At 46.4% G+C, this 27,452-nt stretch overlaps 1 protein-coding gene across 17 annotated transcripts in view; it reads left to right on the top strand.

The window, feature by feature from the left end:
- The window catches only part of LOC3290563 (uncharacterized), a 167,935-nt gene that overhangs the window by 101,369 nt on the left and 39,114 nt on the right, over positions 1-27,452 (top strand). For all 17 annotated transcript variants that reach the window (XM_061644050.1, XM_061644043.1, XM_061644055.1 and 14 more), the window contains 2 exons: positions 9,071-9,180; positions 9,293-9,458. In XM_061644050.1, the coding sequence (XP_061500034.1) occupies positions 9,071-9,180; positions 9,293-9,458 (276 nt within the window). The remainder of the gene's footprint in view (positions 1-9,070; positions 9,181-9,292; positions 9,459-27,452) is intronic.

Genomic DNA, 27,452 nt, shown 5'->3' with positions numbered 1-27,452 from the left:
CGAGTCCTTCACCGATCCGTTGCCGTAACACAGGCAAACAGAACGAAGCAACGAATTCGTTACGAATCATAAAGAAGACCCTCATCCCGCATAAAGCATCCCTCAACGCGTTCGGCTGCTCGTTGTTGAGTGTACAAGGGAAAAAGAAAAGATAACGAAGCCGTCACCTTACTCGGTGTATCGCGGTGTATTTGCCTCGCGTTGTAACACGCTTCACGTCAATCCGCGTCGTGCTACCCGAACAAACTGGTCTCCTGACTGCCGAACGCAGCCAATGGAGCCGCCTGGTTGCTTGTGCACGGCTGCTGGCTGCGTACGGGATAAAGTTACGCCCAGAGCACGGGAATGTATGGCATCTTTTTTTTTCATAGCAACATACAGTAGACACTTCTCAGGAGCAGTGAGAACGGGTAAAAATAGCCAGCAAAAAAATACTCCATTAAAGAAGATATGTTCTACCGTTGAAATTCCACGATATCTCTATCCCTGCCAGCAGCCGTATAACAAACGGGTCAAACGACTAACTCAAAATCCCAACACGAAACGTTGTCGACCGGGACGCCCTACAGCAATTGCTACTGCTCTTTCATCTTTCATTCCTCACACAAACATTCACTCTTCCTGACACACACACACACAACCACATTTCCAAACGACGAAGGCAACCGTGTGCAGTGTGTCCTTTCCCATCGACGGATCACAGTAATGCAATCAAAAAATGTAAAATTGAATTTCAAACTCGTTGCAACTGGCAACCGTCCCCCAGCAGGCATCGTTGCTGTTGTTCGACAAACAGAAATACCGATCGAAACTGATCCCCCGTGCACCGGGCACGAGTTCGAGTTCAATTCGAGTTTCACCCCGCATGTACATCCGCTTTGGCCTCGAACATTTGGCCTCAGGCGATCGCTCTACATTTCCCTTCTTTCATTTTTTTCGTTCCATCCTTTAGCCCGAAACATTCTTCATTCCGGGATTATATTGCTTCCTTGATGTTTGTGCTACAATTTGACATCGAGCAGCACCGGCCAGGATATGGTGTGATGTGCCGAGTTTCATTTTATTATTTCGTTCCGATTGCGTGAAAGTGAACCTTGCTGTCCTACCCCGTACGGGACATATAAAACGGCTTACACTTGGGGATGGAGAAGAGAGCAAAACATATATATAAAGAAAGAGTCCCTTCGGCTCAAGACGCTCACACGGCGCACTTGTTGCATGGTCGCCGATTTAAAGAGACGTTTTTCCAGATGGAGGATTAATGCCTTTGCCGCTGTGTATGTGTTTGTGTTTATGTGTCGTAAATTCTTTTCTCCTCACATTTGGCCATGTCCAGCATTATCTGTCCGACAAGCCACATTTGTTCGCGTTCCCTCCCCTTTCTCCTGCACACGAAACGCTCACGAAAGGCTCTGGTAAGTGTCTCGGCTGTGCGACTGACATATGGAACGTAATTTATCGGCTCCGGAGAAGTGTAATCCTTTTGTCATGGGACACGAAACACGGAACGGAGCACAACTTTTCTTACGAACGACAACTATTCGGCTCGTTGTTTCGTTCAAGCGTATTAAGCTTTTTTTTGGGTATAGGGAAGCAAGGAATAATAGAAGCTTTTTCCCCGGAGCACTTTAATCCTGCAGAAGGCAGACAGTGTCGGAAACGAATTAAAGATGTCTTACTGTGTAATGCTACTTTATTCTGCTGTTAAATCCATCGGAAAATGCTATCTTAGGGGATGTTTGTAGGAATCATGAATGAATGAAATGAATCATGAGATGCGACTGTTCTAATTGTATTTTCACTATACATTTGAACCTAAGCAATGCGGCAACAATTGATAGAATATTGTAGTTTAAAAGGTTTATTATACAACTGAACATGTCCATCATAGCTAAACCCCTCTGAACTCAAACCTCTAACATGAATTAATTATTTTCTATAAGATTAATCTCTAAAAGATGAAACGTTCTGTTTGATGTTGAAGCTTGCTACCTTCAGTCAAACCATAAAAGAGCAACCGTTTCTTTCGGTTCCAAAACGTCAATGCGGGCTCCAATTGCTTAAAAGTGTTCCTGGAACAAAATTCGCCTCGCAATACCGAAAGCACCAAAAAAAAAACCACCTACAAACACGTCCAAAGTAATGCTTTCTCTTACCAAAGCAGGAAGAAACCTTACGCGATCGCAAATTGACGGGTTGCCTTACACGGGCCTGTATCTTCCATCAGGGAAAAAGAAGATTGATTGTAAGAGAGGAGCAATGAAAGCGAAACGAAACGGCGATTCACCTTCACCAAAAACAACGCTGCCTTTTCAAGTTGGCGCAGTGGAAGAACAAAAAAAAAGCCGCCCGTCCATCGCGTAAAAGAGCTCCAGAATGGCAGAAGCCTGAAATATGCAAGGGATTTCAAAAGAGAGACGTGCATTCATTCCATCACTCAACGCTTGACTGAGGCAGCAACGACAGCAAAGGGGCAATAAATGCAGCGTCTTACGTCGCGAGGGCGCACCACATTTACCACCGCGAACCACGGTGATGAAGCAGCCTGACGACAGTATCACACCCCGCCTGCGCTATCCTACACAAAAGCCAGCAGGGAGCTCCCTGGATAGCTGAGCAAGGTACGAGCGAGAAAGCAGCCCGGTTTTGGCAAATATAATGATGATAAACTAGTTGACGAAGAATGAACTGGAAAACGCAGCTCATGAACGTAATTGTGCAGTTGGGAGAGTGCGGCAACGGGCCGAACGGAGTGTGGATGGAAGTTATTACGGAGGGTAAAAATACTTCATCACGAGGTTCACTTCACAAGTTGCACCAGCTCGATTCACTTCATCAATTTCCACTCGACCCGTTCGACTGGGGGTTGCAGCGGGTTCGTCGTCACTTTTTAAATTACAAATTATGCAACGCAATCGCTGTTGTTGCGCTGTGTGAAACTCTCTTTCCCCCCGTGTACATCACTTCACACCGCTCCTTTCTTTTGCGTGATGCGCTTTCGCAAGTTTTGCGATAATTTTCAGTGCTTTGACGGGTCCTTTCTTGTCTTTCTCCCGTTCTTATCCCACCGCAGCTGGGGAAGGAGTGCGAATAATTGTATCATCTTCAAAACGTGGACAGAAACGTTAGGGAAAGGGGTACAGAAAGTAGAATGGGCATTCGCTTCAGTTCTCTTGACAAATCTTTCGCGTTTTGTCATCATTTCTGGCGAGCTTAAAAGTGTCACCAGACACAAAAGGGGGAGAAGCACACTTCCCATTGAACGGTGGCCAAGTGTCAAGTGGCGCCAAGGATTAGAGCAGCAGCACAGGCGTGTTTCTCTTTCGCTTTCTTTTGCAATTCAAGCCATCAGTCGCTGACCGCATCTCTCCTCCAGCTTTTTGGTTCGATGCTTAGTATTCTCCACTCGCGCAACGGTCCAAAGCACAATGAATAATGTCACAGGTCTGCACGGTCAGGTGGTGTTGAATTAATTCAATTTTATTGCAGTTGTCTCACGGCGGTGTATGAAGCACTTTGCCCCATTGCTTCAAGCTCAAGCTTAACTAAAGCTTAATTACAAACTCTTGCACTATCTTTCGCTCTCTCGCTCTAACTTTTTGGCTTTATATTTTCCCTCCTTTGCACACACACACACATAGCCAAACCACCCGATGGTAGGTTAATGATTTCATCGGATAGATTTATTTTTATTCATTCAACCCTCCCACTCGGAGCGGCACAAAGGGCGTGCAATCAAGCAAGGAAAGCGTTCATGCTACACCGGGGTCACATTGTGACCCTGCTCCCCAGTGGCACATTTTTCTCCCGCGCATAACCATAATAAATAGCGGGCCAAAGCCCCCCGCCAAAACGGGCTGAGTGCTCGCTTTCTTTTATTATTACACTCGCACCTTCCGGCAGGTCGGAAAATCCACTATCGGCTTACATCATAACAACGTACTTTATTGCCACTCACCCTGAGAGCTAGCTCTAGCTTCTGCTAGCTACCCATTCGGCTCAGTGCTGCCGGGTCGGTATTATGCTAATCATCTCCAGTTGCGGTGGCACTCGCAATTAGAACAGCACCTGGCACCCGCTTTGCATACCGCATCCGCAAGGTGACGCCGGTCGGTTTATGACCTTCTGCGTGCTTGATGAAGTGATTATTGGTAGTGGCGTCGAGTAAACAATCACGCCGGGTCGTACGGTGGTGGTTGCTTTATGCACAATTTCCCCTTACAGATTTGGGAGGCGTGTTCGGTAGCAAGCCTTTTGCTTGATTTATTTAACGCACTGTTGGGTGCGTTTGTTTTAATTATTGTTTTTTTGGGGGCTCCATTTCGTGCTCTATCAAGCTGTCAATGTACAAAAGCTTACTGCTTGACGCTAGCAACTGAAGCATCGTTAAGAAAACAACTGCTGAAGATGAAGATGTTGCCAGGCATCGCAAAGACTGTTCTTTTCTTAAAAACTAAAAATCCACCTGCCAACATACCAGCAGAAACCGCACACTGAATGCTACTGGCGCTTGGGATGGAAGGTATTATTTTACACTCTTTTCACTCAGTGCCAAAGTCGATCGGACAGGTGCAAAAAGAAACGAACATTTTCACCCCCTACCTTTGAACGGAAAAGACTGTTCAACTTTTGTCCCCCTTTCTTACCATCCCATGCTGGTGCTCTTCTGGTGCTCACTTCAAACCAACCAAGGCAAGATGCATCGAAACGGCACACATACACAAACACGTATTCTTTTTCCAGAATTCCATCATCTTCATGTTGGTGGTCCACGTGGGTTAGGATTGGCAGTGAGGAAAAGATATCCAATCGTACGATTGGCTCTCCAATACCAGGAGCCGTAAACTTTGACAGGTTGACCACAGTGTCGGTAGTGTCGTTTGACACCTTCGGAAGCTATTACCTGGGAAGATGTTTGTTTTGTTTTTACTCTATTCCGTTTCACTTCCACTCAATGCCATAACCATTAACTTTTTCATCATTTCACTTGTTTGGGGCAGGGCAGCGTGAGAAACGGTAGGAAACACTTTGACGGGCTGATTACCGCTACACATCGCCGGCGAATAAGCTCGATCGATGATAAAATCACAAAAATTGTGACACCAACAAAATGGAATAGGATGCGGTAAGATAAGCCGAAACGGGGGGGGGGGGGGGAAACAATGGAACGCCATCTCGAGCAGCTTCGAGTGCTTCTCAAGAGGGCCGGAAGGCACTGGTGGATAAGATAGCGGTCACTTGACCGTTTGGAAACACATCACGCTCCCGCTATGAAGCCTGAAAGGTTCAAAGTTTTGTCATTTATTATCATCCTAACTGTCAATAGGCTGAAGTTGTGAGGCATCGGACTTACCTTTTTCCCCTTTTTTGTTAGGATGGTAAAAACGAAAATCGAACGGCCATCATCGAATGCGGCGAAAGTTTAATCGTTTGTAATGGTGAGCCAGCGGGAAAGTTTATGGTCATTTGTTTTATTGGTCGTATATTAACGCCTCCTTCCGATGATGGAATGTGGAAGTTTTGGTGTCGTAAAACGTAATTTCTTTGTAGGCTTGAAGGTAGATTGTGTTGAACAATCCGCAAGATGGAGCATTGATTTTTCGTCAATGTTTTAGCAAAAATTATTAGCCTAAATCAGTTTCAGTACTTCCCGAACCATAATCATCTTAGGCAAACAGCAATCAAATTTACCATCCAGCTATACCGTACCCTTGTCATTTAGAATATAATGCATTTTATCCATATTCTAACTGCTTTCACCAAACACATGGGTCCGGTATACACAGTTGGTATGATTAAATCTGAGAATCGTTTGGCCGTTACCTTCTCGTCGTCACACGGGCGAGTGAAACAAAGAAAAGCAAACGTCCCCGGAACGAGCAAACAAGAAAAAAAGGCAACGGAAAAGCAACACAAAATCAATGCTCACCTTTTCCCCGGGCCCCGTTAATCGATCCACTCCAATCCCCGTCGAGCGCGGATGAAAGCGAAGTAAACCGATGGACGCAACCTTTACGATCGGTCGACCAAACCGGACCAAACTCACCTGCAGACCATCTGGACCATCAGCTTGCGTCCTCGGTGCGGCCAATCTGTCACATCAATATTTGATGACCGTATCACCGCTTTCACGCAATTTTCTACCTGCGGCCAAGGGATGCAGCGTACGCTTTTCCGTGCGTACGTACGTGGGAAAAGGAAAGTTATGATGTTTGCGCATGCTGTGCTTGGGGAGGGAAACTTTGGACGGGCATCCACAGCAGGGATATGAAATGAAATTATTATATTAAATTCGAGATTAGTTTGGTTCAGTCACTGCTTGGCAAAAATCGATCGGAAAATATTGGCTTCACTTTTATTTATACGGCACGCGGCCAAAGCTTCTGCCTGCGATTGCGATGAATAACGCAGTGCACAAAGCCCGCTGGGGAATGTACGTTCAATGCCTGGAACTGGATGGTAATGGTTTCTTTGCTGTTCCTTACTGTGTGCCATGATTTACTAACTGACCGGCAGAGTTGCTTTCAAATATTAAGCTTCATTTTGGAGAAGGTACACAGCTAACAGCTTCTGCTCAGGTGTTCACTAACGCCCGATCTATACGTCACTGTTTTACCCATCGACCGTACAAAGAAAATCTTTCCTTGCAGGACGAAAGTAGCCAAACAGATAAAATAAGTATCAAACCAAACTTCATCACTTTTCTCCGAGCACCCCGAAGAGAGGAGCGATGAAAAAACAGGAACAAGATACATTGACTCATTTTCTTTCCCGGTCCACTTCTTCCATTAACGCGTGAAGATGGATTTTTTATGGTTCATTGAAGTGGGAGCAAACCCATCCTAACGAACCGTGTTCCCGTATGGCAAAAGTTGTGGCAAACAACAACTTTCCTTCGCTGCGGTGCAAGATTATCCCTTGAGCAGAAAGGTGGATGCAAAAAAAAAAAATTCCAAATCCTTCCCAGTGCAAATCGGCAACATTGCTGCCATCGATCGGCAGGTACGGCAGGTCCGCTTGAAACCACAGCAGCAGGAAGAACAGCGACGGGGAGCAGCATAACAAATGGTGTATCTGTTCCTAGATCTTCCCCACGCTGCACACGATCCCGCCCCGGGCGAGTTCACGCTGCTAATCATTTTCACCAGCTCGCTCAAGCACTCTTGCCCGGCACGGTGCAGAGAGTAATAGATTTCCCTCGGAAACCCCCAAACAGGGATGGGAAGGATGGCAAGAGTGTACGATATGTTAGGGTGGCCCCTGGGCGTTACCCATAATTCGATACATAAATAATAAACTTTGGTGCTTTAGCAGCTGTCGAGCTCATCTCCCAAGCACCATTAACTAGCATCGCATCCGTACACAGCCGTCCGTACACTTTATGCACAACCTTCCATCACACACTGCACGGAGCGCGGGGAAAGCAGAGTTTTCTTTCTGGCGTTTATGCGTCGATGCTACGCATCTGGATTTGATCCAGTACAGTTATGAGTCGTACATGCCTTTTTGTGCTGATGAATTATGCTGCTATCTGGCCTGATACGAGCGGGCAAACGGGGGTCATTATTAATTGGTTCGTAAGGAGATAATTGCTTGCACTGTACTACTGCCTAAAGAAAATGGAGAAAACTTTAACCAAGCTAACACGGTGCGTGAAAGCACGAATCTATTAATAATAATAATAATTTAATTTATATTCTTCGGAGCATCGATTAGGGCGCAAAGTTTCTTTGCAGACGGAAGCGTCAAAATTGATTATTTAATCACAATCAATATATTTATTAACTCTGTTACATCCATGCCACATGCCTTAAAATGGAATTAATGCTCGGAACAATGCAGCTGATACGCTAAACATGTCATGTAATCGAAATAAGTGTCCATTGCTTATGTTTATTGCTCAGTGATACATAGGATGACTGATTTTTCTTCATCACAATTGTCTACGTTTCATGCTGCTGTCCCTTCAGCTGAAATATGGAAGTAAAATACCGAAAAATTGTCCATTTTTCTTACCATCCATCCATAACGGCACGGTACGATTGGACGCGTAGCGTCTGCTAAGAAGCGTAAAGAGGCGGAGCACGTCCACGTTTCCTTTACTCTGTTTACCCTATTTTACCATTCGTTACCTCATCTAACTACAGTGAACAATTTACTTCCAATTGACTGCATCAATTTACTGCACTGTGGTGCGTCGTTGAGCTCCATCTGCACGATCGACTCCCAATGAACGTGGAAGAATCTAGCTACATTCAATCAAACAATTTTCTCAACCCCTGCTGTCAGCCATCACCAGGCACGTTGGAGTGTCCAGCAGGGAAAAATGATAATTTTCTCCCAGTGGTTTTTTCTACCCTTGGTATGAGCAACTAAGCTATTGATGGAAAAAAAACACTCTCCGTTCACACAGCTTCGGTAGCTTAGTAACCATGTTGTGATGAAGTTCTTTGATGAAATTCTCCAGATGTTGTTTGTTGATGAATTACTTTTTGTGATTCATAAAAATGATGAAGCTCTCACAAATATGAACTAATGAACTAATCTGTGTATTTCTTGCCATTCTGTGTTTTAAGCTCAAATATATTTTTTTTAGTTTTACTTCTCCCAGAGTTGAATGCAGCGTGTTTCGTTTCTTTTTTTGTCATTGATTTGCTATTAGTATTGTTGTAAAATGGAAATCTTCAACTTAAAAGGACGGCAAAGTAAAGGGAAATAGTCGGACACTACGCATAATCAGCTTGCAGTGCTAGCAGCTCTTTACATTAAGAGAATAAGTGCTTCTTCATCGATGCATAATTTATCGCTATGTCATTTAGTTTCTCCTCAAGAAACTATTCGTTAACATTTATTCTGATTTAGTTTGATCGATCGAGATCACAGATATTTTAGCTTAAAATGATTTTTATTATATTGAAAATGTATTTAATGAATCATTTTTGTACCTATTCATTTTTAACGTTTTACAGTACAGTTTCCATGATCTTGAAATACGAATGAAAATTAAAGCTCAATGAAATCACTTCACCAACCGCTAACACCACTGTACATTCTTCTGTCTTCTTTACAGAGCCTTCGCCGCTGTATGAGAACAATCACTATCACGAGGAATGTTTAAGGTGCAACTCATGTGGTCTCAACCTAACTGGCCCCAATCAGAAGCGTGCAAGACGGTTCAAGGTAGGTTACTGGGCAGCGTGATTACTTGCTTCCTTAAAACTACACCAAAATTGCCTTTTTCTCCTTACTGATCTGCCTTCATTGTATGTGTGTGTGTGTGTGTGTGTTTCAGAATCAAATCCTCTGCGATCTGCACTTCGCAGACGTTGCCCTGATGGAGTGTTCGGACTTTATGCAGCAGCTACGAAGCTTTAAGCCACAGTCATTAGGTTGCGCTGTGGCACGGCGAAAAAGCTCCACCACGCTCATCTTTCCACTGCCACCGCAAGCTTGTTCAGGTAAGATGGAGTTCTGTTTTGCTTTTTTTGCGCTCGTGTTGTTTGGTTCCCGCGTGGCCCAGATAGAAACCGATTCCCGATAAACAGCGGTATACCTGTGTGTGTTTGTTTGCTGCATAATTGTCACGCCATGCTTTCCCAACTTATTGGGGCACAATTAATTAACACACCGAGCCCTTTCCGCACCACCAACGTTTCGTTCACTATCGATCGTTCCGTGCAGGTGAAGAAATTGCCTCATGAAGCATAAATTCCACCCCGATACCCAGGCGGAATGCGAGCATGGGTGCGGGGGGAAACCCTTCAGCGCAAAGCACAAACGATTCGCTCTCATCCATCAACACTTTCATCGAGATCCCGTTTTCCCGGTGACGAATTGGAGTGGAATGGTGATCGCTTTCCTCGGCTCCGTCGGCCTGTTTCAGGTCCTCTTAACTTCTCTTAACCCTCCCTCCTGAATTGGCTTCGGCTCCAGCACTGGGGATGGAAAAAGGGCGCACGAGCACTGACAGCCAATTGAGACAGCGCCGAAGTGAGGAAGGCACAGGGGAAGTTGCAAGGAAAACGTGGCAAATCAACCAACCACAAATCAGTCCAATCGTGCGCATCATTAATTATGTGCTGCAAACCGTCAACCCTGGTTCGATGCGAGGTGACGGCCCCCGCTGGTCCCCACCCAAACACCCGAACTACTTTTTTTTGCCCAACGATTGATTGTCGAAAATCACGCAATCGGGAATTAAGGTGGGGGGAGAGGGGGGGACAAGCCAAGTGTTGCTGCCGTGATCGTCCCACCCCAGCAGAATGCTGCCGCCGTTCGAAGGGTTGTTCGCATTTCGGTTCCAGCAAGGATTTCCGGTGAAAGCAATCTTTTCCGCTCACTCACGACATTTCCTCTGTTTTACCCCGTCCCCCCTGTGGCCCTTATTTTAATGAGCAACCCGCCCCGGTCCCTTGCGCCACAGTGCTGCGGATTAACCTCAGCCCCATTTAGCAGGACGGAATTGACAAAAGGGGAGGCGGCTCATAAATGTCACATACCAATGGATGAAATGGATGAAATTCGCGCCTCTGTGTGTGTGTGTGTGTGTGTGTGGGAGGGGGGAGGTTTTTCGATTTCCGCCATATGCTCCGATGCAATCAGTTTGCGGAATGGCATCAAAAATGCATTGTACCGTACCGGAGAGGGAAGTAGGACGGACTGTTTGATACGCGAGCATGGAGCAAGCTAAACAACCGTAACGGGAATATCGATTCCCGTGTTCGCCCAAACAGCACCCGGAACAGGGGCAAACGGACGGGCAGGCTGGTGCTCAGTAACGGCAATGTATTGTGTCGCACACAGCGGTCATCCCGTGTGGAGCCGTTTGCGAAAAATAAGCAGTGGAATGTAGGTGAAAATCACTGAACATTCGCTGGAATAAATAGAGCATTTTTGGCATACCAAAAGACAACTGGTACTATTAAATATAATCAAGAGTAGGTTACGAAATATTATAAAAAAGCTATATATAGCATATAAGATACAAAAATTAGAGTAGATGTTTAATAAAATAATGCTAGTTCAATGCTTTACCACAGAATTAGGTCAAATGTATCAGCTTGAACAATATCCCAAATAACTGTTCAATTTTATTTACTTTCTTGGTATTTTTGCTTTGAATAAGCTGCATCTGCTTTGAAAATCAATTATCTTTTATGAAAATCTGTGCATTAATTGAGACCGTTTTCACTCCAACTGACATGTACAAAGTGTCAAGCAAAAAGAAGCTTTTTATAGAGCATTGCATTGGTTTTTTGTGTCTGCATCAGCAAGGTAAATCCAAGTCGCCGGTTGCTTTGACCAAAAATTACCCTAAATACGTCCTGACTGGCTGGCGTGTTCTTGGTACCGTGACGAAGCTTTACCCAGCCCGGTCCCGCCGGTTCGATTTTCCCGTTCGGAGAATTTCACTTAGCAACAAAAAGCTCCGAGCAGTAGCCTGTCAAACCCATCGGCTAATGGGCAGTAATGGCACAGTGACTGCTGTGTCTCACCCTTCCCGGCACACCCGCAACTCGCTAACAAACAATCACGTGTGGCAGAAGAAAACGGTGGCCCTGTGGTGATGACCACTGTGGAGCGGTGCCGTTTTGCCGTTTCGCCTTCCATTATCTTGTCGCTGTCTGTTGTTGCCGTCGAATGTCCAGCGCAATTGAACCGAGTGGCTTGCCCTCCCAACATTCCTGCCCGTTCCTGCGCCAGGGGGAAAAACTGAAACTTTCTAAGCAAACATGCATACATAAACCAGCACACGTACCTTCCCACACACACACACAGACACGCACATATGTTCCTTTTTCTGTTCAAACTTTCAAAACACGTTCAGCAAACAGTAGCACCGAACTGAAGGACGGCGCCAGCCCCCATCGGAGACCCCAAAAGTGGGCCAATCGTTCACAAGGGACTTGGACTGTATCCTACCAGCCCACCACTTCCACCCGTACCAATACCAATGGGGAAATATTGACTGAAAACTGTCCAATTGAGAGTGTGTGTGTCTGCATGTGTTAGTGTTTCGGGCAATGATGATGTTTCTATTCCTTCACCGTCCCACCATTCCCAACCTGACCATTCCCATCCTGAGATCTCATCCCCCGGCCGCTCGCTTGCTTGCATTCTGGCTGGACATTTTGGCTGGACAAAAAAAAAAAGCTGTGTCCCGGGTGGAATGTTTTGCGCCTGCCAGTTGCGCACACGCTGGCGGGCTGAAATGTCAAATAGTTGAAGCCGGACGGGATGCACGGGTGTGCGCTCGTGCAAATAACACATCGCAGCGCGGCTAGGTGGCTGCCTGTCCGGTAGTAGCTGACCGGTAGTAGTGACTTGCAAACGCGAACCAGCAGGGTCGCCCGTTTGCTTGTGCAAAGGTCGGTACAGAGCAAGCGGAACCGCTGCTAGGGCGCAGTAGCTGCGCGCGAGCGCTTTGAGTGCGATGAGCCAGAACGCAATGCGCTGCAACTTGACAGACGTATTGGGTGGGAAGCGTTGGGGTGGTTAAATATTCCAGAACGATTCCTGGAGGAATGTTTCAATTGACAAATACTTTGCACATCCGTTCGAGGATACAGTGGTTGCCTGTACCGCCAGCGCCACGGTTGTGCAATGAACGAACCTAACAACGTCCTTGGCCTTGGGAAAGGAATGATAAACGTTGTGAGGGGGGTGAGTTCATAGTTTTTGCTGTTTGATTTGTTTTCTGCTGGTCCTGCAAAACATTCTACAAACATATACTTACAGCAAGCATTACACAAAGGGTCATTCTTTCCCGCTAGATAGCAATACTTGGGGTGCACAGTCTTGCCTGACTTGTTGGAAGCTTTATTTTTAGTAAATTGAGCTGACTGTTTCTTTTCACTTGCGACCCCACCATAAGCATACAACTCATCTTTCTCCTCCTCCTTCCATCTTTTGTTACAGTTGACAAAAGGGAAATGCAAACAAGACATTCATTTCCTATCGTATCGAACACTCCCATCACCGAGGATAGCGAACGAGCGAACCAGAGAGAAAGCCAGTCTTACGGTTCCATTATAAATTTGCTTCAACCATTGTTCGGACTAGCGTTTGGCCCAATTTGGTGTCTCTTTTTTGTTGGTGCTGTTGTTGTGTTAGTGTGGCACACCAGCGCTTTCTGAAATGATTTGATTTCCTGTCACTTTGCCATTTCACTTTGCGGTACCGTACCGGCGTTGAGACACATTCACCGCTAAGGTTCTTCCCGGCACCGGGGCAGCTCAAGTTCGTGCCGTGCCCCGGAAAGGGCAAAGCTTCGGTGCGGTGCGATGCGAAGCGAAACGAATGGGAGACGATAATGTTGATTGGAAAATAGAAAATGGTAGTTTTTTTTGGAGGGGGAGGTGGATCGTGGAGTGTGAGAGCGGCTGTGCTGGATGAAAATTTTCGCCCGTCCCCGTCGCTTCTTATCAACTTCACGGTGGAGTGGAAAAATCTTGACACTGTCCTTATGAATGTTAGTCATTGTGTGTGTGTGTGTGTGTGTGTGTGTGTGTGTGTGTGTGTGTGTGCAGCCACACAGCAATGGAAAGTGATTAGCGAATGTAGCGAAAAACGGATCTCGTTAAAAATTCATTCCGGTTTGCGTTTTCATCCACTCGTTTGAGCACTTGAGCAAAGCGATCTTTAAACTTTTGATCGTTAATGCATCGATGCGCTTTTGTGCGGTGCTAGAGAGGAAAATCTATAAATTTACTTCCCCAATACTGCATTCCCAACTTTGAAGGCAATCAAGGGTTGCTCTTTTTTGTGTGGATGCTATTTCTTTACATCTTTTGAGTGAAACGCTACTGAAACTCTTTCTACCAATTGCAGACTCTTTTTTTGCACATCTTACACTTTTCAGCAACTGGTGGAGTGCTTTTTTGTGGGTCGATGAAATTGCGCGCAACATCAGAATTGATTAAAAAAGTATACGTTGATTGGTTTCCACCATCCCGGTTGGGCTCTGTTAGTGCATGGAAGTCACACTGAGTAGTTGGGCGAAGCAGAAGGCGTCCAACTTCAGATGGCGTTCAGTTCGGATCGAGCCTAAGTTTATTGCAATTTTGATTTCCTCCCAATCGAATTCGACGAGTTCGGTCCGTTTAATCATTGTGCCATTTGGTGTCAGCTCTGAGGCAGCCTCCCGGTGTGACTTCCTGTTGCAGCGGTAAAGTGGCCCCGCAATCGATAGGGGTTGGTTCATTCCGACAAAAACAAACAGCCCAGCAGTCCATGCCGTGGACTGGCGAAAATTGAAAATTTAATCAACGTGCTTCATCATTAACACGAACATTCCCGGCTGCTTCGCGGGCCGTCCTTCAAAAGTGGAACCTGACCATCATCAGCAAAAAAGGTGCCATTTTCTCTACCACCACCTCTCCTCCCCTCTCGGCCCCGGTCGGCCACGAACCTTCCTTTCGGTGAGCTCCATTCTCCACCCGGGCGTAGTGTCTTATTTCAATTGGTGTCAGTTGGTATTTGCGTTCGATCGAGTGAAATTCCGTTCCAGTCAACTGTACCGTGTTCACTAGTGTAAAAGTTCTCCTGTCCATCATTCTTTCCTCGCTCTCACAACACAGTGTCAGTCCTTTGAAGCGTACACGAGGCGAATGCAAGCTGAACACGTTTCTCGAAACGCCAGTGCCAGCCAGTAGGCAGCCGGGCTAATGCAAATGATAAGCTTCAATTAAATGAATTTCACTCGCGTGCGTTTTGTCCCGGCGTTGGCAGCATTAAAATAGCACCCCCGAACCCCGAGATGGGCGCTGGAATGTGCAGGCTAACAAGCAAACAGGCCGCCACACAGACACACCCTCGAGCTGGAGAACCAAAACTGCCACTGCCAGAGAGTAGTGCGGTAAGGATAAGGCGCCCCGTGCCGATAGCACGGAATGGCAAGAGGGCCTTAATATCTGTCATTACGAGGACGATTTCCACTTTTCACTTCCTGTCATTTCTAATTAATCACTTGTTTTGCTTCGGTTCGCTGGATGGTTTCGGATCGAGGTCGACTTCCCATCCCAACGCTCCCTGGTACGGCGCACGGCAAGGCGCCATCGAACACGGAGCATCGCTTGCGATTGCGCCTTTTTCGACGTCGGCTGTCGCGTGATGGGGTTGGGTAGATTAAAATGAAATAAAATAAAACCTTCACCGGAAGCCGTTCCATCGAAGTTCTCTGTCCTCATGAGCAGAAGTGGAAGAAGAAAAAAAATGCGCCCATAACCTAAGCGGAACCCTGTTCCCATCCTATACCACATTCCATTCTTTTTTTTTTCTTCATTTATCTTCTACGCTCTTTATTGTTCTCTCTTTCCTACTTTCTTGCACACTGTGTCTGCGGCAATCGTTTTTCCTTCCTTTCCGATCGATCGTTTTATGGGTGGAATCGGGCAAAAATCGGGGATGGTACAAAGAACGAGTGTGAGCTTCCTCCGGCAAACCATTGGAAAAATAGTGTGGAAAAGCGAAACCGATAATCGATGAATTCCTTTCGCGTCGGCTTTCGGCTGGTGATGGTGGTGCTCAATGTTTACGAGATCCGGGTATCGGGACCGGAAAATGGAGCACTCGATAGAAGTATGGAAAAGAACGCCATTCCCCTTCAACCGTGCTAGTCGTACCCATTAAGCACGCAAACGCCTTTCGCTTGCCATCGCCATCGTGGCTGCACCCGTGGCAGCTTTCGTTGTGAGGCCCGACTCGTGTTGACGAGTCGTCTATGTACCGCCCAGAAGCTTACCCACAGCACACCAATAACACACACACACACTCACGAAGCCACACGACGTACACGTAATGACAGAAAAACCGACACAACCGAAGTTCAACTCCCCCGGCGGCCAAAGGAAAACGGCCTTTAACGACTTGCTCGAACAACTTAATTTACATTTGAAAAGGCATCGAGCAGGAGAGGTAGAAGCAGGGGCATGCTATCAGAACCCGCCGCACTTCGCAGCGGAAGGGATGGCCGGAAGTGCGCGATGCGAGCGAACAGCATTTCGATGAGCAAACATCGAACGGTGATGGTAACGGGCAACGGTTAAATGGACGATTAAATTCTTGATTTGCATACATTTTTAATTGCCATTAAAAATGTGGCCTGCAAGCACGGAACATGCCCAAACGGTGGTACTGGTGGTGGTGGTGGTATGATACCCCATCGTTCCCTGGGGCCACGGCCTGGGGGGAGATTGTTTCTCGTTCCGTACCGGGACGCTTGCTGCGGTGCGGATGTTTAAACATTTTAGCAAACCAAACCGCAGACTTGATAGCGAAACGATTTGTGCTTAAACGGTTGCGTAATATGTGTGTGTGTGGGAGAAAGAGAGAGAGCAATAAGGTTTTTTTGCTAATGCTAAACAAAATAAAATAGCTGTTAAAGCGTCAGCTACACCCAACGCGATAATCATAAATAGTGTGATGCACACGCATTGCTACAAATAAATGAGCCAAACAGGCAGGAATCAATTAGCGAACAAACTTAAAGCTGATAAGATGAGATGATAAGGCATTCCAATATGCTTAGTATTGGTTAAACATTCAATTATAACAGAACTTTCCTATGAACTATAAAAAAAGTCATTTAATTTTGAATCATTTCGTGACGGATTTTGCAATTGAAACTTTTTAAATAATTCATTCATTATCATAGTTTCCAAAGCTAGTATCGTATTTGCACTCTTGGTTGCATGAAAACGTACGTTGTGCAATTAATAGAGTACTTGAAAAGTTGTTAAACCAATAATACAAAGCTTCTTTACGGTTATAATTCTATACGGGTTCTCTATGATTAGTCTTAATGATGCATCAAACTATTCAACGGTCTGATTTTATATTCTATATATTATATAATGTTTTATATTCATATACCAATTCAATCATTTAATCAAAATACTATTCATATTATAAATTATAAAATAAATAGTGTATCGTGAAAATTCCATTTGAGCCTTTAGCGTACAGCACATTGTTTCGTTTCACGATGGCGTTACATCGCGTAGCTTCAACAATACCAACAACCAACGCTCAAGCGCTTCGCTTCATTTCCTTATCACGAAATCATAAATTCGGAATCAGACAACCGCACTCCAATCAGCTGTGGTTAATTTATTCATTTGTTTTTCCTACGCTTTCAACAGTTGACAAGCAAATTTAAGAATCACAATCAATGTGAACGAAACCAATCAATGAACGAAGCGACAATCACGGTCGCCTAGCCGTCGCAATCACGATCACCCGGGATTGATACACACCCAAATTAAGCGACTTGTCGCTTCGGAGATCAGATCTGAAAATCGCCGACTGCCAGGGAGCAGAAATGCCACCAACACAAATTAAACTTTCCACGCTGGTTTTGATTTTGCCGAGCCGGAGTTTGTTTTCCTTTAATTTGTGCTAATTGACGGTTGAAGTTTGCTTTTGCGGTTTTGCGGTACCCAATGTTTACAAAGTTAACTATGAGTCATATTTCGGTGTTGTGTTGGTATCACGCCTCAGTTTAATTCAACGCTATTTCACCGGAACTTTCGATCAAAGGGAACGCTTCATACTTGCCCTTCAATAATACGACCACAAAGTTTTTATTCAATCTTTTACACGCGAACGAAAGTCGCTCGAAAGACGCTAACCGCCTTAGCTTCGTGGTGCCAAGTAAACCTGGATGATGGATGGCAGTGCTCGATCGGTTCCATGATTAGTCGACGACGGCCTGGCACACGCGTCAGCTAATTCTTCACGGTCGGTGACAAGTGGGTGACGATGGGTGGACAAACTTTTTGTTCCACCCATTCGCACCGCCCTCGCCCTAGCTACCGTAGTGACACTGATTTCGGAAAATCCGCAAAACTCTCCTAGATACGGTAACGGCGACGCGTTGACGAGTGAAATGATGATCGATTCGAGCTTCGCTTCCGTCCAACCGAGCGTCCGCTAAAAACGGGAAAACTTTTCCGCCAAATCCGTCCCCCATGCACTCTTAAAACACTCAAGTCGCAGGTACGGTAGCGTAACGTTAAGCCGTTAGCATGAAATTGACACAAAACTTGCTCCCGGGCGTGGTGCGGAAAATTTCACCTCCAATGCTACCGTTGGATGAAGTGGGAAACTTCCAAAATCGGGTGAATTATGAATAATGGATGTTAATCACTTGAAAATCACACCCGTGTCGCTTTGGTACGATTTCTATGTCACCATGCCGGGGGGGGGGGGGGGGCAGGGAGCGATGAAAAGATGCAACGGAAACTTTAAGCAAACATTTCCCTACACCCTACCCTCCCCCGTCCACGGCCGTCGTTCGGCCATCGTGTGACTTCGAAATAACATAATCTTCCCACCGTAGCAGCTGCGAAACGTTGTGGCAGCATTGTGCTATCTTCTCTCGACAGCCAAGTCCTGTTCGATGCAACTTCACGCTCGAAGAAAGCTCCCTTCAGCACACTCACAAAACAGTGTCAACTTTTGTGCTCGGAACGTTCCGGCCGTGCTCTAGCAGGAACGCTGGCGAGTGCCTGCATTTGCATACTGTCTCGGGCACAAAAGACTGTTCGATGCAGAACGTAGCACCCGGTCCAAGCATGCATGGAAATCACTTCCAATTCAGATTCGGTTGTCAAACGCACAAGGGGCCGTACTTGCCAGAGACGCCAGAATGCAATCATCCGGCAATCCGGCGGGATCTATAGCGTGGAGAAAGGGATAGATTTTTCTCCTTCAAACGCAGTTCATTTTCTGCTATTTGAACGCCAGAGTGAACTTAAATCACAACCAAAAGCATGCGGCAGACATGTGAGTATGAGTGGAGCACTGTTGGAGCATCTGTTACTTAACTAAAATTGATCAGCAGAACGTCACTCTATTGGAAGGCAAACAAACTGATTCATAAGCTTCCCGGTTCAATGAAGCGACCAAAAACCCGAGTTTGTTAATCCATTAATGGCTCATTAAAAGCATCCCCGCTAAACCCATTCATCAGCGGCTTTGGTTGCAGTTACTCCACTCATTTCAACTACAGCCCTCGTACCGCTCTGTACCGGTGCCACCATTAACCACAAACCAGCACCACCATTCGCGAGTGAGTGTTTGCGCGGGTTGTGTTTGCCAGACCCCATCCCAGAAAGTAAACAAACGAAACTATGTACATTTTCGTTCGCAACCTTCGCCAACTATTCGCCGCCCGCGTAAGACAAACTTCTAAATCCTCTGGCAGCGAACCATCTCTTACCCGCTGCGCTTGGACAGCTCCACGCTTGGGAAACCATTTGGAGCTTAGTCAAACATAAACCATTTACCACCGTGTGTTCCCGTGCTGTCGGCGCCTTCCGTGCGCCTGAAATACGATTGACAGTGGGCGAACAGTGTGCGAGCGTGTGCTCACGATGACGCTAATTAGTTCCAACTTTCGCCATCAATTATCATCACCAAAGCATTGCGTGCCGGCGTTGCTGGTTGTATCAACGACCGCCACCTGCCCCACCTGCAAACACTTGCGGTAAGCGGGTGGGGGGAAGTTTGGGCGGACGCCGTTGTGAAGGAACGCGACTGGAACGAATCCAACCACCAGCGCACGGTTTAACACTAATGGGTTCACATTTTTCACACCGGTCGTGGGAAAATGGGGCAGCGTTTGGGAAGCACGATAGGCTCACACTTTATTAAACATGCATGCATGGGGCGACTTAATGTAAATGAATTGCAGACCGTTTGTAGTGTCTGTAGCGGTGGGCTGAGAAAGTAGCACTGATTACAAACATCATGGGAAGTAAGTAAGAGGCAAATCTGTTACCATTTATTCGACCATTTGACGGTAACGACTCATCATGTATAATAACTGCATCCATGCGTACGCCACGCGTGTGTTTCTTTTGTCCCGCAATAACAATCAAACAAAACTGCTCCATTCACACCGTACGCACGATTGCACGGAAGGATTTCCAGTTGGGTTTGTCAAAGCATACGCTCCAATCCGTTCCGAACGTAAAGGGTGTAATAATCCTTGCCCGATTTCACTCCCTATCCTTGCTCCCTGGCAACAGTACACTTTGGAATTGCATCATGCTCCACAAATGTATTATTAAAATCCAATTATTAACCCCTTTCCCCGGTTGCGATCGAGCCCCGGAGCGAGCCCCACTAAGGACACTAAGGACCATGCTGACACTGCACCATCACATGCTCAATTTGTTCGGACCGTGCTTGAGCTCGACAGGCCCCTTTTGTGAGCGAACCCACTTCAACACTTCAACCTTCCGGATTTGTTCAGCAAACTTCCCTCCTCAAACAAATGATGAATGCACTCTACCACACACCACCGGACCGTACCGTAATTGATTTTATTGCGATCGTCTTGATGAAACTGGGCATCTGTGTGTGTGTGTTTGACTGTGTTTTAATTTACCCACCCAGCCCTGGTGAACCGTACTGGAAGCGTTCAATTGTCTCAATAGCCCTCACAGTGATGCACCCTGTCCCTGTACGGAACGGACAAACATTCCGGGGTGGGCAGCACTTCCGACATCGAGCTGGACTTTTCAGCACACCAGCTCAGCCTTTGCTCCCGTGATGAGCTCATGAAAGCTGACTCACAAACACGTGCCCGAAAACGTGCCTTTCCACCGCTTCTGCCACTGCCACCACAGCGAAAGTGGTATTTGATCTTTGAACCAGCTTGTTGCATATCATCATGCAGGAGCGCCTGAAGTCTATCAATGTGCGCCACCGTCGTCTGGTTGCTTGGTAAGCCAAACACATTGGCTTCAGTGGCTAGAAATTTGCACTCTTCGGGGGTCCCTCCGTATATGTGTGTGTGTGTATGTATCTGAGAATATGTGTACTCACCCCATTTGCTTTGCTCTTCATTACACAAAAGAGAGTAAAAAAAAACACTCACAACTTGAGGCGCCAGTCGAGACTACAGCTTTTACCATCACCATCATCATCATCATCAACTTCCTTCACCTCGTCGTCGTTGTCGTTGTCGTCAACAACTATGCTCCCTGCTTCGAGTCGTCTCTACGCATGCAGACTCGTTCCGGTGCTGAAGTTGCTGGCGCCTGTTGGTATGCAATTTTAACTCGATTTCATTTATTATATCGAGATCACGCACCATTCCACACTCTAGCACACAAGCATGTTACACGCATGCAAATAGCAAACGCTCCCACTCGTCCTCCCTACAACTACCACCCAACACACACACACAGTTGGAAGCGATTTTATCTCGATTTGTTACAACACGCTCGTATTCCCATGCGTGCGTGTGTGTGTGTGTGCCCGCATACGTGTGAGCTTTCTGCGTACGAGGCCATCGCGATGATTACCATGATGATGGGAAGGATGATAATGTGAACAGGCCGGCAGTAGTGAGTGAATACGGTGGGCCTTTTTCTTTTTCGCCCACTCACACACACACACTTGGTGGAAATTTCTTTTTCTTTCTATGCCAAGTTATGGCGGCGGCTTCTTTCTCCACTCCATGATATAACTTTAACCAACATTGGAGCAAAAGAGAGAGACAGAGAGAGAATGAGGGAATGGAAGCGGAAAGGAAAGCTACAACAGGGAGAAAAAGACCAACAGGCCACCACACAACGGAAACGACGATAATGGCATTAACTTTATCTTGGTAATGCGAAAAGATTGCATACCTTTCGGCGCGTGGTGCTGGGTGAATCCACGATCCGGCCCAGGCTAGGCGCGCGTTTTCTCGCCAGCAAAATTGGATTCCACTGCACGTTTAGCATCCGTTTCGGTGGCGAGATGGAAGGGGGAGTAAGCTGTCCATTCGATCCACGGCACGGAACGTTCGAAGCAACCGGCCAGAGGCGCAAGAGGGGTTATGTTAATATGGGCAAATACGGTGGAATAGGTGGACGCGCTTCCGATATATAACATGATTGACTATTGGAGGAAATGAAAGCGTGCAGCCTAGCAATGAATGAATTTTTTATCGTACCCCCCGCACACCAGCTTGCTCGCTTTCGTTTGGGCGAACGGTCATTAGATAAATTGCCAGCTGGTTTGATTGCCCATTCACCTCCGCTGCCGTTGCGCCCCATACTATCACATACAGCTCACGTAATTCATGCTTATCGGATTGATTAGATTAGATGCAGCTAACATACGGTATTTCTTCTCCTCTCGTTACAGGTTGGTAATAGTATTGTTGTTGTTTTTTTTTTTACGATTACATCTCAACACGACACGAACAATAAACCACGATGGACGATAAAAGACGGTATGTAGCTATCAAAACTTGTACAATCGGCCTACTAGGACAGTTCTAGCCTCTGACTAGTTGCATTGCTCGCTGGTTTTGCTTCATAGTTCGAAGCTTGTTGACAACTTTCTGCCGATGACCTGTCAGCAGTCAGCTTACCAACAACACTCGCCATCCATGACAAAGACAAAACAAACTTCCAGGGAAAGAATCGATTAAGCAGTACGCCCGTCTTTTGGCCGCCATTGCGGCTCTCGGGCGATGCGATGATGTACAGTGAGGTCAGCCTTTATGGGACACTGGCGCACGGTCGTTAAGATGGCTCGTTCCGGGGTCGGAGTGATGGACTTTATCATGCCTTTGCCATCTCTCTTCCCCCCCCTAGGGATAAGCAACGGATCTGGTGGTGAACGCAAACTGACAGCAACCAGCAAATCAGCAAACCACATCAGCACGGAAGCCATCGTGCAAATGCAAATCGATGAAAACTCCCCCGCCTTTTCCTCCGTGCACCAAGGGATGGCATCTCGCAATGGATGAGATCACCTTTTGTGGCCTTCGGTACGTTCCGGAAGGATAGTTTGATGGGTTTTGTTCCTCGTCCAAGTCTTGCAGTGTGGAATTTATCCAACCTCTCACTGCCCACCCCAGGGAGTTGACAAAGGCATGAATAATAAGACGACGTCGATAGCCATTTTGCCTGTTGAAGCTCGAGAGTGGCCCGTTGGTGCGGCTCGTAGCATCCAAACCCCGAGTCTCACACTTGAGCAAGAAGTTCATTTCGTGAGAACATCATCAGGATGAGGGTGACAAACAAATTTGGTTTTTTTGTGTGTGTGTTTTCTTTTTGAAAATCCTCCCCCCCCCCCCTCCCCCACTCCCACCTTTTTGTGCTGCCAAAACATGATGAAGTGTTTCAGGACGACTCGTGCCCCGGACATATCATGCATACAATTATTCCTTGCCTTCCTTTCCCCCTCAGTGTGGAAACCCATTCATTTACAGGAAGCGATTGAATACGGCAGCATCATATTCAAATGGTGCGAGCACGGAAAATGGCACGGGCCCCAAATGGGAGACAACCCACGTCGCCGTTGAACGAACGTGATGGAACGTGTCAATGTGATGTGATGTTGATTTATTGCGAAAAACGACTCACAGCAGCAGCTCATACAAACCGCCAGTATGTCATCATGCTGACGGACATTTATTTATTTGTTTGCCGGCCGCAGTTCAAACGTCCCAGAAAGGAGGGGTAGCGACCGACTGGTGGAACAAAATAATCACCAAAATAGCCATTTTCCTCACCGCATTTGGTTAAGCGGTCGAACGTGCGGGTTGAATCGTAATAATAAAATAAAAACACATCAACAACAGCAACGAGCTAAAGTGTAAACAAACCTAACGAGAAGCAAGAGCTAGGGCGAAATAAAAAATAAAACCGATTCTAGTGATAACATTACCCCGTCCAGGCTGGCGCACACTCCTCCCCGTCAGCCCACTGGTTCCTTGGAATTGCGCACATGTGTGTACGTACGTACATACTCCAACAGTTGCCAACAGTTGCCACCCAATACCGCCGACGATTGTGCAGGAGCGGGCTCACACATTAGCATGGGAATGTATATTTATGCACGCTACATGTGCCACATTTATTTGGCGCGCCGCGTGTTAAAGCGACACAATTTCGACACGGTCGCCGCGGGGATTCATGGGTGGCGCATGGGAACGAATCCAGCGCGTGTGTTTATGGTGAATTCGACGCCTGTTGTTGTAGCTCTCACAATTTGAAATTCTTTTTTTCTGTTTTTTTCCCTATTGCGCTTCAATTGTTGAGTGCTGAAAACTTTTTTCCCCATCTCCTCAAGCCTTTACCCTTTAAATAATGTGTTTGTTTTGTGTGGTATCATCGTTGCGCTACAGGCACAACGCACAGCGTGCGCGATGAGCACGCATTTACGTTATTTACGCCGCTATTGGGAAAGGTTGGCCAGTTGGTTGGAAAACTGATTGGCTGGGAGGGCTAGCAACCCGGTGAATCGAAGCTTTGTTTGCGTAAATGATCCCGGGGGAAGCGGAGGTGAAAATTCGAACCATTATTAACATAAAATACACTATAAATATAAATAAACAACGAAAAAGGTAGGCAAGGAAATGGTTACACTAAAATATTAAAGCTTATTTACGCATCCTGCTTTACACATTACATCATAAGGGTCAAACGCATGGCTTAGTTACCTAAAGCACTGCTATGGGTGAATCATCTAGATCTTTAAAGACAAAAGATTAAATCGATTAAATTGGGTATGTCAATTGAACGCATTGTTTTAAGCTCTTTCCGAGAAGGTTCATGAGCTACAACCGATAAGGCCTCAAATGGCACTTTCTGTTTGTTTTCCTCGCTTGGAGAGAACAACCGAAAATCAACTAACAACGTTCAAAGTGCTCCAAAGGACACCCTCTGGGGGCTAAAGTTCAACAAAACTGTGTAATTTAATGTTAATATTAGAGCAAATACTTCAACAAATACAGTCGTTTGATTGTATGTAAGCAATCAAACACAAATATAGGGTTTTTTTTAACAAATACTTTCAAAGCAGAGGCACTCATTCTCCAATGTTTTATTCCAACCACTGCCTCGAGCAAAACGAATGCAACCCTGTAGGAGAGGATACATGTTTCTGAATAAATAAATGTTTTTTAAGGAAAAAATCCTATCGCAATAATACAAATCCCAACGGCTTGGCTAAAAATAAGAAAAGCAAACGCACGCATTCCACCCACGAGCGGACACACACACACACAAATCCAGCAGAAGTCTGCAAGGGAAAAATAAAAGCAAATATTACGCATTCGAAAGAAAAATTTATGATTTAAGTTTTCCCCGTGGCAGCGTATGCCATATTTCTTCATCTTTATCTTCAGTTTACAGTTCGCCCTGCCATGCAAAAAGGGAAAGATAGAAGATTAGGGAATAGTACGGATGCCCAGGACGATAATTTGTGCAGAGAGGATGAGGAAATGGAAAACATTCAACAATAATGTAGCTTCTTCGTTGCCCTGGTAGGCGGGCAGAATGGTAAAGAAAAACGAAAGTGAACAACAATTCATACTCAGGCAAAACAGAGAAGGAAAAACTTCGTTGGCATTTCTGTTTCATCCGAACCATCCGCTCCCGTGCAACCTGTAGGGCCGGTTCGCACCGTCCAACCGTCGGGTGGCGTCCGAAATGGAGCGGATGCGCAATAATGCAAACATACAAGCATTCCATCCGGGGAAGGGCCCACGCGCCCTTACGAGCCTGTCACTCGTGTCCATTATTGGGAGTCTCTTCCGCGAACTGCCATTCAATGGCGAGGGGCGTCCGAGCGGTGAAGTATTTCGATTATTAAACAGCCACCATAGCACCCCTCCTTTGGTCCCATCACTGGACATCATTTTTGCCCGTGGGTCCAAGGGCAATTTCGGTTGCAGTTTGCCTACACAAAACATCCCCAGCGTCTATCTATTTTCTCTTCACGTGCGTGCGTGAAACATGGCAAGACGCATTACATCTGCCGTGTCTCTGCTGCGCGCATTATCCATGCTCAGCACACCGAACACGTTCTCTCGCTTTCCCTCCGCTCCCCTCCCCCTGGTGGCTCGGCTGGAATGGATAACAAAAAACAACCGAAGCGTGGAAACAATGGCGCAACAGGACGACTCTACCGCGGCCCTTCCCTTTCCTTTCCAAACGACCCGGGGTTTGGCGGAATGGTGCAATATTTGGGGTAAATTATTTGATTCCTTCGTGTTTGCCCAGTTTCCCTTCCCCTGGCTGCCCCTGGCAGTGACCACCACCACCACCCTCCCATTCGGATTGGCTTTTTCCATTAAATTGCAAATTGATGGAAAAAAGTCGACCTCACCGGTCGTACGTTCGGTCGGTTTTTTCCGCACAGTACGGGTGCGTTGTGTCTCCCAGCATCTCGGGCAGGTGTGTCTCAGAGGAGTAAAGCCCTTTGCCTCTTACTGCCTTCTTTGGCCAACCATTGCCACCCACCTCTAGGGCTTTAGGGCCGAGTCGAGCGAGTGGAAGCATAATAATGGGTGTCCATGTTTTCTTTACGCGCGCGCGCGGGCGCTCGCCTGTCCTGGCTGGCTGTGATTATTTCCCACCGGTCCAGTTTGCTGTCCATCCCCCCCCAAAGCCTCAGGATGTTAATTTCCGGTCGAGTTCGGCCAGATTTGTTAGCTTCCTCTGGTGTTTTCTTTCTCCTTCCTTTGCCTGGCATCATTGTTGCGTCTCGTCCATTTCAACGCCTCGCTCCTTCGCAGCGCTGTTTACCTATCGCTGCTATGTAAGAAGATAGTACCCGTTTGCCCAAAGATGCGGTTCAAGGTCTTGCCTCATCGTAGACACACACAGCTTGCTATATACGCGTCCCCTCTGTACGGTCAAACCAGGTCAAAACGATCCATCTTGTTGCAGTAAATGCTTCGTTACTGGCCTCGAATCAGCCCGTTCGTAGTTGTTTGTACACTGTCCACGCAGTCACCGTTTAATCAACTTACCCGTTGGTGGTCATTTCCACACACTTCCTTCCACCGCACGCACGCGATGTACCGATGTTTGTTTGCTCTACCGACCTACGAGTAGCAGCACCACTTCCCTTAAACGAATCCAGTTAAAGCGCATCACATCTGGGGAACGAACGTGGAACCTCCCCAATTATATGATGAATCTTGCTTCCCTTTTCTTGATAACATTCAAACAAACACACACACACACGAGCTCACCCACCGCCTGGCAGGCATCTCGTCTACGGTTGTTTTTCCATGTTTGGGCAAACGCTTTCCGCCTGCAGCGAGAAAGGATGGGATGTATGTTTTTGTTTTTCCGCACAAAGTTAATTCAAACTTTTACCCCCATTTTGTGGTTGGGGGAAAGGGAAGTGTAATAATGTTCAGGAATCTCTATCGATGACTTCATCCTGGTTTCAAACACGGGTTGAACCATGAAGCGAACGCGTGTAATCAAAAAATTCCCGCAGGCAGACAGAAAAAGAAGGCACAGTACTTACCATGATGCGTTTGTAAAGCGTTCTCATGCAAACTGAAAGTAATTTTCTACACACAAAAGAACAGTGATTTGATGCGCAAATCAGCAAAAAAAAGAAAATTCAGAAAAAGAAATTGCGTTCGAAAGCAAGATGTTATCTTTTAGCTTCCACTGTTCTTTCCCTCTTCGTCTGCG

This window comes from Anopheles gambiae, chromosome 2, assembly GCF_943734735.2.
Source record: "Anopheles gambiae chromosome 2, idAnoGambNW_F1_1, whole genome shotgun sequence".
NCBI classification, from domain to species: domain Eukaryota; kingdom Metazoa; phylum Arthropoda; class Insecta; order Diptera; family Culicidae; genus Anopheles; species Anopheles gambiae.
Note: the sequence above shows the minus strand (reverse complement) of the source record. Positions and strands in the feature narration are given on the sequence as shown.